The following is a 15,235-nucleotide window of genomic DNA, read 5'->3' as shown; positions in this document are numbered from 1 at the left end:
ACTACGTCTCGTCCCGCAGAAAACAAGCCCAAAAAATCACTACATTGATGGAAAAATAAAAAAGTTACGTCTCTTGGAAAGCGACGATGCAAAAGCAAATAATTTTAGTTCAAAAGTGTTTTTATTGTGCAAAAGTCGTAAAACATGAAAAACCTCTACATATGTGGTATCGCCGTAATCGTACCGACCCATAGAATAAAGGTAACATGTTATTTACGTCGCATAGTGAACGGCGTCAATTTAAAAACGCATAGAACAATGGCGGAATTTCAGTTTTTTTTTATAATCCCCCCCAAAAAAAGTGAAACAAACGTTAATAAAAATTTTTATGTACCCTAAAATAGTGCTATTAAAAAGTACAACTAATCCTGCAAAAAACAAGTCCTCATACAGCTATGTAGACGAAAAAATAAAAAAGTTATAGCTCTTTGAATGCGACTATAGAAAAACAAATAAAATAGCGTGGTCATTAGGGCCTAAAATGGGCTGGTCACTAAGGGGTTAATGGGCAAACATGGTCCACAAAACTTGATAGGACATGCTGTGAGTTTCTCGCAAACAGACACAGGGTTCATTAAAAAAATAAATAAACAGATGTGTGAATAGCCCAATTGACTGCTATGGGTTAGTGTGCTGTTAGTTGTTAAAACGGACAGAACACGGATAAGACATATGTTCATGTGAATGAGGTGGAGAATAGAGTGGACGGAGCGGTCCCCATAGTCCCTTCTCACACAAACTGCTCCCCATGACCCAGGGCTGGTTGCCACAAGGTAACAAAATTAAAGAATGGTCTGCTCCTATCTTGGGAAGAGAATGTTCTCTAGAGCAGTATTCCCCAACTACCGAGCCGTGGATCATTTGGTACCAGGCCGCTGTATCTGGTATCCGCCCCAGCGGCCATTTGGAATTCTGGGCAAAAAAACAGCACCAAATTGTGAAGCCGTTTTTCGCCCGGAATGTGAGCTGCGGAAAACTGCTGAGCATTCACTATGACGTTTTATGCTATGAGACCGCTGCAGCTTGTGATTGACTTCCGCGGAGGTCACATGGGATGAAGCGTCATGCCAGGAGGCTGGCCCTGTGACATCATCCAGGCCGGCCTACTGGGTTGATGTTTCATCCCATGTGACTGCCGCGACAACCTGATTGGCTGCAGTGATCACATGGGATTAATAATCATCCCAGGAGGCCGGACTGGAGGAAGAAAGACTTTCTGCGCAAGTAGAAGATTATTTTTTTCGTCTGAGTTGCGTTTTTTTTGCTGCAAAAAAACGCAACAACTGCTATTTGTTGTGGATTTCACCTCCCATTGAATTCAAATGGAGAAAACCCGTAACAAATAAGCAGCGTTTGCGCAAATACAATTAAACATGCTGTGGAATAAAACTCTGCACCGCAGGTCAATTTGAGCGTTTTTCCACTCACTATTTACGCAGCGTGGATGAGTTTTCTTTTTTCTCTCTCATCCACTTTGCTGCTACTGTGTTATGCTGCAGATTTTCCGCAACTAATTCCATTGCGGAAAATCCGCAGTATTTGCACAACGTGTGAACTGGCCCTAAACCCCTGCCTGAAACTCACAGCATGTCTATACTTTAGTGTTTTTTGTGCATCGCGCAACCATTGAAGTCAATGGGTGCGTGAAAATCACGCGCAGCACACGGACGCACTTCCGTGTGCAGCGCGTGATTCGCTCAACAGTTGTTCAAGAAATGAAGGGAAAAATAAAACCACCTCCTTCATTTCATTTTCTAAACCTCAAAACCGCATGTCATAAAGATGCCATATGCGTGAAAATCACGCAGCTACGCACCCAACAGTGATGACACACGGTACTGCAACGAGCAAAAAACGCTGCGTTTTTGTGCGTGCGCAAAACGCACACGTTCATGTGAATTTCGTCCAACACAACGTGTCTGTCCTTCATACATGTCAAGTGATGTTTGTTTGATGGAATAGACTAGTGTACCCAGAGAGGGTATCATGGCCATCACATGCGGATACACTATATGCCCCCATCTATTAATGTTACTAGTACTATTATTAGGTATACTGGCAGTGAGATAAACCACTACACATTATTGAAGTTGGGGGGGGGGGGGGGATCATTCATGGCACCATTTGCATTCATTGCCCGATTCCTTGCTCCAGGGCCTAGTGGCGACATCATTATTGGCTACTTGCATACACTCCAGATTTACCCGTTTTGGGCAGTACATTACAAATGTACGTCAGTCGGTCAAATTTCACACCTAAATATTTAACTGCAAACATTTGAAATGTAATGCTTTCTCTTTTCTCGATGTTTAATATGTCTCTCCATTTCTGAATCGCTTTCAACCATCTGTAGTTAAAGAGGTATTCCCTTTATGTAGCTACCGAGATCCGCAAACAAAGCTTGCTGTGCTACGCGGTTTCTGTAACATCCATTCACTTATATGGGGGTTGAGAAAACAGCAGCAGAAGGTAGGACAGGGGTCCCCATTCTAGAGATATGCCGTAGCTGTCAGAGTTGGGATGGAAAAACACCTTTAATGAGAACCTTTCACCTCCCCATACATGTGCAGCATGTAATGGGGGGGCTGCACAAACCCTGGGGCACTTAACATTTTTTTCTATCTTCCTCCGTTATACAGATATTGGTGCCGTTATATTTGACGCCCGCTATTTAAAATAACCCCCTGTACGATGAATGGGGCGCGTGCGTGTGTGTGTGTGTGTGTGTGTGTGTGTGTGTGTGTGTGTGTGTGTGTGTGTGTGTGTGTGTGAGAGTGAGAGTGAGAGAGAGATCTTGAAAGCTGGAGAGTGTGCGCAGTCTTCTGCCGAACTGGCAAGGGGTCGTGTCACTGCTACGGACAGAGTTAGAGCTGGGGAGCGCTTGCACTGTCCGTAGCAGAGACACGCCCCGTTGCCAGTTCGGCAGACAATGTACAAGACTGGTCTCTCACTGAAGAGATGAGAGCGCGCACACTCTCCCCAGCTCCTACTCTGTCCGTAGCAGTGACACGCCCCCTTGCCAGTTCGGTAGAAGACTGCGCACACTCGCTCTTCAGCTTTCAAGATCACGTTCTCTAGCCTCGCTCTGTCCATATCTGATTGGACAGTGTCACAGCCATAGTAACAAACCCCCTTGCCAGTACACGCCCCGTTGACAGTTCAGGGGGTTATTTAAATATTGGCCGCCAAATATAACGGCACTGATATCTAAATAAAGGAGGGAGGTAGAAAAAATAAAAAGTAAAGTGCCCCAGGGCTTGTTCAGCCCTGACCATTACACGCTGCACATGTATGGGGAGGTGAAAGGTTCTCTTTAAACGTGGACCACAATTATTATTATTATTATTTTTTTTTTTAAATAAATGGTGGGGGGCGATCTCAGCTCTAGTAGATAATGTCCCCATTTCTTAACCATAACTCTAGTCAGTGACTAACACATATAATCTATTACTGATCTCAGTCCTGGAACTTACAGTAATATCACATTAACGCTATTCCAATACTTCACGCCTCGCAAGGTTGTCTTTACTAGTCTTGGTCTCGCCTCTTCCTGCTACAACTGTCAACTGTCTCTACATTGACCGCACGGACGTGTCTGTCGTCTGTGATATGACGGCTCATTGGCTGCACCCTCTACTCAGTCACTAAGGCTCTATTCACACGATAGGGTCCGAGCGTCGGCCGATAAAACCTGCCGTTTTGCATTAGTTCAGTTTCCGTTCCGGGCCGTGTTCCCGTTTTTAAAGGGCAGATTTTGACCCGTTTTTTCCCCTGTTCGTTTTAACGGATGAATTTCATTTGTAAATTTTTTGCCACACATTTCCCTCTGTAGAGAATGCCACACATTTCCCTCTGTAGAGAATGCCACACACTGCCATCTGTAGAACCTGCCACAGCCCCCGCCCCCTTGGAGGTAGTGCCACACAGGCCCCCCCTCCCCTGTAGGTAGTGCCACACAGCCCCCCCCCCCCTCTAGGTAGTGCCACACAGCCCCCCCCCCCCCTCTAGGTAGTGCCACACAGCCCCCCCCCCCTCTAGGTAGTGCCACACAGCCCCCCCCCCTTCTAGGTAGTGCCACACAGCCCCCCCCCCCCTTCTAGGTAGTGCCACACAGCCCCCCCCCCTTCTAGGTAGTGCCACACAGCCCCCCCCCTTCTAGGTAGTGCCACACAGCCCCCCCCCCCCCTTCTAGGTAGTGCCACACAGCCCCCCCCCCTTCTAGGTAGTGCCACACAGCCCCCCCCCTTCTAGGTAGTGCCACACAGCCCCCCCCCCCTTCTAGGTAGTGCCACACAGCCCCCCCCCCTTCTAGGTAGTGCCACACAGCCCCCCCCCCCCCTTCTAGGTAGTGCCACACAGCCCCCCCCCCCCCCCTTCTAGGTAGTGCCACACAGCCCCCCCCCTGTAGGTAACGCCACACAGCCCCCCCCCCCCCTGTAGGTAACGCCACACAGCCCCCCCCCCCTGTAGGTAACGCCACACAGCACCCCCCCCCCCCCTGTAGGTAACGCCACACAGCCCCCCCCCCCTCCTGTAGGTAACGCCACACAGCCCCCCCCCCCCCGTAGGTAACGCCACAGCCCCCCCTGGAGGTAACGCCACACAGCACCCCCTGTAGGTAACGCCACACTGCCCCCTCTGTAGGTAACGCCACACAGCCCCCCCCCCCCTTGTAGGTAACGCCACACAGCCCCCCCCCTTTGTAGGTAACGCCACACAGCCCCCCCCCCCCCTTGTAGGTAACGCCACACAGCCCCCCCCCCCTTTGTAGGTAACGCCACACAGCCCCCCCCCCTGTAGGTAACGCCACACAGCCCCCCCCCCCTCCTGTAGGTAACGCCACACAGCCCCCCCCCCCCTCCTGTAGGTAACGCCACACAGCCCCCCCCCCGTAGGTAACGCCACACTGCCCCCTCTGTAGGTAACGCCACACAGCCCCCCCCCCCCTTGTAGGTAACGCCACACAGCCCCCCCCCCCTTGTAGGTAACGCCGCAAAGCACCCCCCTCTGTAGGTAACGCCACACAGCACCCCCTGTAGGTTACGCCACACAGCACCGTTTTACATAGCACCCCCCATAGATGGCCACCCACCCTACCTTTCTGTAGACAGCGTCACTGTAGGGTCCGTTAAAGGAGCAGAAGTCCCTGACTTCAATGTCCATATATGGACAGTGAAGTCAGGGACTTCTCCTGGAGCGGAAAAACCGGCCACAGTGCCGGAGATTCCGCTTCAGAAGTCCCTGACGTCACTGTGTCCGTATATAAACAGTTAAGTCAGGGACTTCTCCTGGAGCGGAATCCCCAACCCCCGGCCACAGCGTTGCCGAAGCGGTGGCCAGGTATTAGGGATTCCACTCCTACAGGGAGCAAAAAATACCCTCCTCCTCACAGTGTGAGTGACACGGCTGTCACTCGGAACACATTCGAGTGATGGCCGTGTATTACCCAGCCCCATAGACTTCTATGGGAGCCGAGTGGCCAGAAGAACGGCCGAAAATATTGCATGTCCCATTCCATCAAAAAATTGTTCGTGTGAATAGCCCGATAGTTCCCATTGCGGCTGTGTGACAGACGTTTTTTGAACGGCCGTCACACAGCCGGGAAACCCTGTCGTGTGAATAGGGCCTAAGGCTTCATTCACACCAGTGAAAAAAAATGGCCATTAAAAATTTATCATCTGTCAGTTTTTCAAGGCAGTTTTGCATCAGTGTCTCTAAATTGTCATCCATTTCCAGTCAGTCTGTCCGCTTTTAATGGTCGTACTGCATCCATTTTTCATGGCCGTTGAAAAAAAAAAAAAGGATGAATTTCATTTGTCAGGCTTTTTTTGTCCCAACCCCCTGAAAACACCCAAAGGAAGGTCACATGTTCACCTAGACACCATTTACAGCCCCGATGGAGGAGAGGAGGCTACACAGCCGACCCTGTAGATGATGCCACACAGTCGACACTGTAGATGATGCCACACAGCCGACCCTGTAGATGATGCCACACAGCCGACCCTGTAGATGATGCCACACAGCCGACCCTGTAGATGATGCCACACAGCCGACCCTGTAGATGATGCCACACAGCTCAGTATCGAAATAAATAAATCGGCGGTATCAAACAGTTTGGCCCCGCACAGAATCGAAATGGTATTGAGATTTTTGATGCATCCCTACATGTGAATACACCCATAGAACATCATTGTTCTGAAAACAGCCTTGTGACGGCCGTTAAGAAAACGTCCATCGCACGGATGTTTTTTACGGTCGTGTGAATGTAGCCTTATGCTGCACTCATTCATGTCATCTTAAGCCTTTCATTCAAGTCACAAACCTTTACTACTCCCTCCAGATGGTATTGCTGTAGGACATCAGTGGAGGTCCCGGTTTTCACACTCATGACCCCTCCCCCCTCACTCAACCTTCAACCCTTTCACTACCAGGTACTTATGCAGCATACTAGTGCTGTGACTAGAACATAAGGGATGGAGCTGAGATGTTGGTGTCATATTAAAGCCCAAAAACGTAGCTTTCAAATAAAACAGGATCAGTATTCGGAGCGAGCTCTGCTTTTTCGTACTTCCGAAAGCCTCATAATAAGTGGCCACAGAGCATCGACACAAGGATTAGATGGGTGTCATGGAGCCCCAGCTGTTAAGATAGGTGCGGGTCCCAGGATCTATTAGATATTTAAGGTATATCCTGTGGAGATAAGAATACTCCTTATAAAGGGAATGTATCCTGTATTACATTTTGGTTTCATTATTTTTTTAAACATACATTCCTGGTGTTGCCATCTTGGGAGACCCAATTCTTCCCTGTAATGTATCCACAGACTGGACTGCACATCTCGGTGTGTGCGCTTTGACAGCAAAATTTAATGAGAGTCAATTAACAGAGAAATGTCAGACTATTAGAGTCCATGGAAGTGACGGCATACAGCCCCCTCCTGCAGAGAGTTGACAGGAGACATGCCTACAGAGCCTTATCTAGGTGTATAGTGGTAATATCTTTCCTTATCTGGGTCTACTGCAGTACAACAGAGCTATTATTAAAGGGAATGTGTCGCTAGAAAAAAAATGTATTTTTTTTTTTTAGTTAAACAATTAGTGTATAGGTGATTAGACATTGTTCTAATTTTTTTCACAAGTCAGGAAATATTATAAATTAGATTCTAATTTATAATATTTCCCAGCACTGGTCACTAGATGGAGCAATTCCCAAAATTGCAGCATTGCATGTGGTAAAGCAACCACATTGCTTTATGCTGCAAAATTTGAGAAAACTCACTCGCTCTAGTGAGCTCTCAGAACCCCCCCTCCTTTATCCTGGCTAGTGTCGGGAGAAACGAGGGGATTGAACGGTCAAACCTCCTACACTGTGTGTCGCCATTTTTTGAGCTAACACACAGTGTAGTAGGTTTACATACAGTAGTAAACACACAGTAAAACACTTACATACACAGAAATAACTTACCTGCTCCAGTCGCCGCCGCTCCCTCCGGTCCGTCCGCTCCGTCTGCTACCGCCGCTCCAAGTGCACAAGTCCGGAAGCCGCGACCGGAAGTAGTAATCTTACTGTCCGGCCGCGACTTCCGGTCCACAGGAAAATGGCGCCGGACGTCGTACAGTTCAATTTGGACTGTGTGGGAGCGGCGCATGCGCCGTTCCCACATAGACGGCGTACAGCATAGTGGATGGAACGGGCCCCGTTCGCATTCACTATGGGACTGGAGCTGCCGTATTCCATGTCTGAATGTGTCGTTAATCGACACATACAGAAATGAAAAAAAAATGGCAGCCCCCATAGGGAAGAAAAAGTGAAAAAATTAAAAAAAAAGTAAAACACAAACACACAAATAAATAAAAAAATGTTTAACAACACACTAAAGTCAAATTGATCTAAAAATTTTTTTTCCCGTGACACCCGTCCTTTAAATCCCCCGCTCTCTGCCGTTCCTGTTCCAGTCTACAAAACATTTATGACAAGTGAGCTGCAGTAAACAGGGACCGCGGCCCCTAACAGCGTTATTCACTTCCATGCCAGTGTGTCTGGTACATGCTCAGCCCCTTCTGCTGAATGGTACAGGTTCCTGTAGTCAGATCTCTACTGATAACACACTAAGGATAGACTGTCAAGGTCATGTGCCTGGAAACCCTCTGAACAAAAACTTTTGTGATATGAAATCTTAATTAGCTAAACAGGAACGTCCTCATGTTTCCATTAATGTTGCAATTTGTGGCAAGTTGAACTATACAGAATTATATTTATGTCGCGTTAGAACATGGCAAGGTTACATTTACCTGGCTTTTCAATATAAACAGTCATATGTGCGTACATGAGGAACAACAGAATTTCTGACCATCCTATAACTTGCTAATGACATTTTTTGGCAGTTTTCCCCTCTGGAGGAACTCCCTCTTGAATTCTCAGTTGTCTCTGAGCTGCTGTCCTATCTCCATACATCACATATATAGAATTTGCAGCATCATGGAGGAGATTATACAGCAGTAATGAGCAGTGCAGCTGAGAATCCAGCACTGGGGTGAGACAGTAACACTTACAAGCAGCCTGTGTTTCCTTTCTCTCTATGATCATGCTCCCTCCTTGTGTTCCCTCCCTCCCTCCCCTCTCCATAGTTTTCCATGGGCAGTGTCTGTCTTTCTCTCCCTGCTCCCTCCTCCTATTCCCCCCTACCCTCTCCATTGACTTCTATGGGCTGGCTGTGAAGAGACACACACCCACACCTTGAGTCGGTCTCCTCTGCTCTGCTTAACTACAGACAGATTTTGCTTGACAACAGGGGGCGGACAGCAGATTACGAAGAATTGGCATGGTTAAGACTAAATTTTAACAGTAAGTAAATGACAAAGTTAATATAGATTCGGTATATTATTAGATTAGGAAAAGTTGTTTAAAAAGTTAGTGCCCACATAAGAAAGCAAATCACATTTACCTGAAGATACTGCGCTTGTATTCTGAAATGGCGATGCGGTCAGCCCCGCAAGTGACAAACCAGTAGCCGGTGCAGTAGCAGCAGCAGGCGTAATCAAATTCAAAGAAAAAGTCGTTCCTGCAAAGAAAAGAAAAAAAAACAAAAAACACACAGATCACTTTCACATCTGCTACCAAAAGAAAAAAACATATTAAATGGGGTTATCCAGGGATCAAAAATTGCATTGCACTAATATATTTATGTAAAAACAAGTCACTTACTAATATACTTTAATTTAAAATTCGGTACTAAATCGTGCAGTTCAAACCCAGTTAATTGTTCCCGGAAGTCCTGGAGCTTTCCTAATATTGACGCTATTGGTTCCATCAAGAACAACGGAACCGTCACAACGGTGACAGACGGAAACCATTAGCTAGTTTTGCGTCACCATTGATAATCAACGGTGAGGGAAACGGAAGCTAAGGTTTCCGTTTGCCTTTCCGTTGAGGGGTTAACCCGACTGAAACCTCAACGGAAGGGCAACGGTGATGTGAACAGGCCCTGAAATAGATTTAAGACATAACTTGATGTAAGCACGGTTCAATATTGTACAGCATAACACGGCAACTGTACAACATCTGACTGCAGTGCAGAGAGGACACTATAGTACAAAACAATACCATCAAAGAATCCTTACAGGTTTTTATTATGCGTTAGGTTACAGAGCAGATCAATTAATTCTATTCAATAGACCCACGCCGGCTATATGGATAACCCGGGAAATAGGGTCTTTTTCTTGCCTTCGGCAATTCGCTGTTGTACTCGTGGTTCGACCCACCACCTACTGAGCGAATTCTTGGTTTTGTGAATTTTAAAAACGTCACCCCTCAAGGCATTTGTCAGGTGATGTAGTCAAAATTTTAACCCGGCAGGTGTTTGTTTGTTTTTTGTACCAGAAAATAATGTGCAGCGGACCTAAATCTGATCCCGGGCGTTACAGCAGAGTCAGCTGTAGAACACAACGACACCTGATAGTTATGGTGCGGGCACAGTATCATCCCCAATGTACAATAACGTTGAAATGCGCTAACACCTTGGCGGCAGCTACATTACTGTACGTTGGTTGTCGCCAAGGGGTTTGAGTGCCTGATGCAAACATACAATGGCCTCCACAGTAGTAGCATTTGTCCTGCCCAGTTTCTGCTCTACTGCACTAACGGAGATAATGAATAGACTAGGTAGACCAGGCGTCATTCAAGACCTTGTGAAAAGAAAGATAACATGTCCTCTGTCACTTTCTCACCTTCAGATCTCGTGACGTGGGTGAGTGTAATTCTGTCAATCGAATTCCACTCAATCTTAAACATCTTCCACTCAGGCTGCAAAATAAGCAAAACCCACAACAAAACACAATCCACACACCACAGATGCCCAACTCTCTGCCACCACATACCAAGAATCAATAGCAACCGCGGTATTTAATCCATTAGAAAGATAATGGGCCTCCGTCACATCAACCCCCCCCCCCCATGGAACGTGATGCTGATGGTTGTCATGGCAGCCTAGGGGGCCTGATGAAGGCCCCCAGGTCTGCCATCTTTCTTATCCTATTAATGACTTAGGTGCCAGTAAAAACGACAACACACTGCAATAGGTAGCGCGGAGTATTGTGCCAGCGATCAAACGATCACTTGTTCAAGTCTCCGCGGAGGACTAATGAAAACGTGAAAAAACTGTTATAATTAAAGTTTTTTTTATAAAGCAATATATACAGAAAAATTATTAAAAAGGTAAAGTTGACCTGCAGAATAAAGTTAAACATGTCAATTTTACTGCACAGTGAACGCCGTAAAAACGAAACCCAAAAAACAATGAAGGAATCACTGTTTTTTCCCGACAAAGACTTTCTTTGCAGTTCCCAATACACAACATTGTACATTAAATGGTACCATAAAAATGACAACATATCCCACAAAAACGAAGCCCTCATAGAGTTATGTCAGCGAGAATTTTTTTTAAAGAAAACGTATGGTTTTTGGAAGCGGAGGAAACTAAAAAGAAAAATGGGATGCATCGCCAGGTAGTGCTTACAGAATAATAAAAAAAAAATGAGACACAAAAACAAATAAAACAGTTACAAAATAAAATGGAGAAATAAAGACCTAACACGAGCCGTACTCGAGGGTAGGGTAACAACGGTTACACACCGAGATCTCTCCCCATGTGAACCACTTGTAGTGTCCAGTTTCGGCTCTACTGCACCCTCAGAGGACAGGGGGGGGGGGGGGGGGATAACACAAGATGGACTAGGTGTCATTCAAAGCCTTGTGGAAGTTTTTAGGGAGGGGAGAGAAAGAACGAGGACAAGTTCTCCATGTACTGGATATCATTCATGTAGTCATTTCAGAGCAATCACCACAACAGCCCTGAAAACCCAAGATTCATGCTCCAGTAGCTATAAAGCAGGCCTGGCCTCTCCTACCTGTTGCTGGGGTAGATGAGAGGGAAAATCCTGCGGTTGAGGTAGTTGCAGCAGGCAGAGAGAAAGGTGTAGCGGATCCTGCAGGTTTACCAAAATTCAAGTTAAAGCCGCCGGTCGCTGTCGACGTTGTTGTTGGGACTGTGATGAAAAAAAGCAATAAAGATTTATTATTAAGTCGACGGATTTCAGGATTTAGTGATCACTGTCACATACGTCACATCGACATATCCACAATCTATGCTCACACTACACACGGAGGCTTCTTTCACACTACGGTTTGTATACATTTACCTCTTCCATCAGAGGAAGAGAGGATCGAAAGGTAATTCTATCGGAACCGTTGCTTTCCGTTTAATCTCTCGATCTTCTCTTCCTCTGACGGAAGTGAGGTAAACGTATACAAACCGTAGTGTGAACTTAGCTCAAGTAAAAACAGTCTAAAGAAGTCATGTATTGGACGTGATGCACTCAGACAGATAAATCCATGCTATCCTTGGTAGTTACAGCAGTGTCCTCCGCCCCACTAGTAGTAAATCCCCCCCCATTCCATTTGCCCGGTATTCACAGCACAGGGCACATTCCTCAGCAAACATTAACAGCAAGCTACCCCCCCCCCCCGCCATGTATTTATAAACAGTCCAAAGTCTTTGTGCAGTCCAGGACTGATAGACAAATGAGTGTTAGGGTATGTGCACATGACAACGCAAAATACGTCTGAAATTACGGAGCTGTTTTCAGGTGAAAACAGCTCTTGCTTGTACTCACGTTTTTCACGGCGTCTTTTACGGACGTAATTTAGAGCTGTTCTTCATTGAAGTCAATGAAAAACTGCTCCAAAAACGTACCAAGAAGTGTCCTGCACTTGTTTGACGCGGGCGTAATTTTACGCGCCGTCTTTTGACAGCGAGGCGTAAAATGACAGCTCGTCTGCACAGAACATCGTAAAACCCATTGCAGGCAATGGGCAGATGTTTGCCGACGTATTGGAGCCGTCTTTTCAGGCGTAAAACGCCTCCTTTACGTCTGAAAAGAGGTCGTGTGCACATACCCTTACTATTCCCCTTGTCAGGAGGATGTGTCCCTGCACGGTGCGATACTGTCAGCAATGGTTGGAGACTGTCAGTATGTAGGGACACAGACTTTTGACAAGGGGAGTAGTAACACCAATTTGTTAATGCCTGGACAAAAAGGAAGTGTTAACAATAGTTACAGGGCGGCGGTGGAGAAGGGGGGCCCAACTATGGGTAACAGCCCAGGGCCTATGGTCTACTTAATCCGCCACTGGCACCAGCTATACAATGCATGAAGGGCAGAAAGCAAAACCAGGTCCCCAAGGCAGAATTCTAGTTGCTACGGTGACTGGGAGAATTAATATTGTCCCTATACAAAATAAAAAAATCTAGCAAGCAACACGCAATCGTTACCACAGGACCGCTGTAAAGTGAAGCTGTACAGGACGTGTAAGACGCAATGAAAATAGTTCAACGTTATATATAAAATTATCAAAAATGTGAGGGGGGAAAAAAAATAACAAAAAAAAAAAAAACGACGCGTGGTGTCCCAAAAACTTTACATGTCACAAACAGAAAATGAACTCGCATCTTTTCAAGTCAAAAATCAGTAAAACTGGCACCTGTATTCATCAATCCCAACGTGAACCCGGTGGCAGGTTTTGCTCCAAAGAGATTTCCAGATAATCCAGCTGTAGGTTGTGCGCTTGCTGTAGGGGCCGCGGAGGCACCAAAACCAATTGACGTCCCAGTGTTACTGAAAGAGATGGAACATTACACAGACTTGATGCTACAGGTAAGTGTTGTGCAGTGGTAATAAATACTAGTCAGTATTAGGACCTTTTCTTTTTGAATAACGTACTTCTAGTTTTACTGAAAAACGATTTTAGTGGAGGAGCGGGCACAATAATCGTATTCCTAGATCACCTGTATTATCGATTCACCATCTAACTACAGCACGGACTGTCCATGGACGTTAAAAAAAAATGGATGAATTTTATTCGTTAGGGTTTTTTGCCCCAACCCTCTGAAAACACCAGTGTCCATGTAGATAGTGACGCAATACCACTGTTGATAGTGCCAGTGCCCACATAGTGCCATAGTTCTCCCTGTAGAACATGCCCACGTGGTGCCGGGTGGATACAGGATACAAAGCAGCTGTATCTCAAAACATGAAAATTATTTTTAATAAAAAGTATTTAGAAAGTAGAACAAAAACACACTGATAGAAAAAAAAAACAAAAAAAAAAAAACTTGATTTGAATGGTGTCCATGGACTAACACTAGCGCAAACCTTCATCACAACTACATCACTCAGCGGTTCAGAGCACGGACTATGCAGGAGTCTGGTGAATAAAGCTCCATCACCACATAAATAAATACTTCTAGCATTTTCTAATATACTTTGGGGGGTATTTATTAAGGCCGGCGCTTCATAAACCAGTCTTATTAGGAAACACGGTGGAGAAAGCTGCAACAAATGTATTAGGAGGTGATGCATCTGCTGCTGTCCGGGCGCCACGGAGTGACATCTACACCAGCCAGGTACTGGCGTAGATTACCGCTATATGAACATAGATTTTAAAAGGTAAGTTCTTGGTGTAATGAAACTTCATACAATTTAAATATACTTTATGCATGAATTCATTATGGTTTTCAAAATCTCTGCTTGCTGTCTTTCAAAAGGAGCTTTCACTGTTTACTCTCGGGATAAAACAATTTAGAAAGTTAAAGGGTGGTGATCATATATACACAGGGGCAGATGTATTATTCTGTTTACATTAGAAACAGGACATGTTGCCCATAGCAACTGATCAAATCTAAACTGTGATCGTTGATACAGGTGACATAGACCTGTGGCGCAGCAGCTCCAACGTCATGTGACTTGTGTGCGACCTTTTTGTCGCACAGCAGTTGTTCTAAAACGTGTCATGGTATAACGTGTAGCTCCTGTACGGGTCTCCGTGTAACAGCGGAGCACATATTATACCGGACAGGTGAGCACTGTAATAACGCAATAAATGCCAGGGACACCGTTATTTCTGAGATGTGGCTCCTCTCACCTCGCAGCCGGTGTTCCTCCAAAGGAAAATGGCGCCGCCGTGCCAGTTGTCGGATTTAGGGTGGTTGTGGTGGCTCCCACCGTCCCGAAACTGAACCCGCCAGACATTTCTGTCCCGGAACTGTACAAGACCCACACCGGAAACAAACCAAGAAGAAACGCGTCCCGGGCCTGAGAGACAGGCGCCAAGTAATGACGTCACGGCTTAGCGACGGCGTTACTTGCCGGGACTCTGACGTCATTAGCAGAGCGACTGCTTTCTCTTTTACCGCACCTACTGAGTGTGCGCGAAGTGATGACGGAATGCACACTGCGCCGGCGAGTAGTAACAGCAGTTTCATCTACGGTTCTCAGTCACACTGACGCTCTCTTCTCACTGATCCTGCTGGAGCCTAAATGGGAATCCCATTTCTCAAAATGTATAGGGGGAGATTAATCAAAAGTAGTGCAAAGGTAAAGCGAAGTAGTTACCCATAGAAAATAATCAGATTTCAGCTTCCGTTTTCCAAAGTGCCTTTGGTAAGGAAACATGCACACGATCGTGCCCGAAATCACAGCCCATGACTGCGGGCACAGCCGGTATAAGTATAGGAGCACGGCAAAGTATAGGAGCGCGGCCCGTAAAATACGAAAAATAGGACATGCTCCATAATTCCCGGCACAGTTCTACGGCACGTGTCTTGACAGTAAATAGACATCACCTCCAGCCAGGACGCGATGTCTGTTCACAATCCCGACACTTCAGTAACGTTAATGCG

General features: G+C 46.2%; 1 protein-coding gene across 3 annotated transcripts in view; it reads right to left on the bottom strand.

Annotated features, from left to right (window-relative positions):
* The window catches only part of NUP58 (nucleoporin 58), a 52,152-nt gene extending 37,411 nt beyond the window's left edge, over window positions 1-14,741 (bottom strand). For 2 of the 3 annotated variants that reach the window (XM_075851657.1, XM_075851658.1), the window contains exons 1-4: window positions 14,479-14,739; window positions 13,039-13,172; window positions 11,406-11,543; window positions 8,945-9,061 (exon numbers count right to left, since the gene is read on the bottom strand). In XM_075851657.1, coding sequence (XP_075707772.1) covers window positions 8,945-9,061; window positions 11,406-11,543; window positions 13,039-13,172; window positions 14,479-14,585 — 496 coding nt within the window. In that variant the 5' untranslated portion in view covers window positions 14,586-14,739. Of the gene's footprint in view, window positions 1-8,944; window positions 9,062-11,405; window positions 11,544-13,038; window positions 13,173-14,478 lie in introns of all 3 variants that reach the window. The other variant, XM_075851656.1, reaches the window with a different exon arrangement.
* Window positions 14,742-15,235: the final 494 nt, after the last annotated feature.

This window comes from Rhinoderma darwinii, chromosome 2 (genome assembly GCF_050947455.1).
Source record: "Rhinoderma darwinii isolate aRhiDar2 chromosome 2, aRhiDar2.hap1, whole genome shotgun sequence".
NCBI lineage: Eukaryota > Metazoa > Chordata > Amphibia > Anura > Rhinodermatidae > Rhinoderma > Rhinoderma darwinii.
The sequence above is the reverse complement of the archived record's forward strand: the minus strand, read 5'-3'. Positions and strand labels throughout refer to the sequence as shown.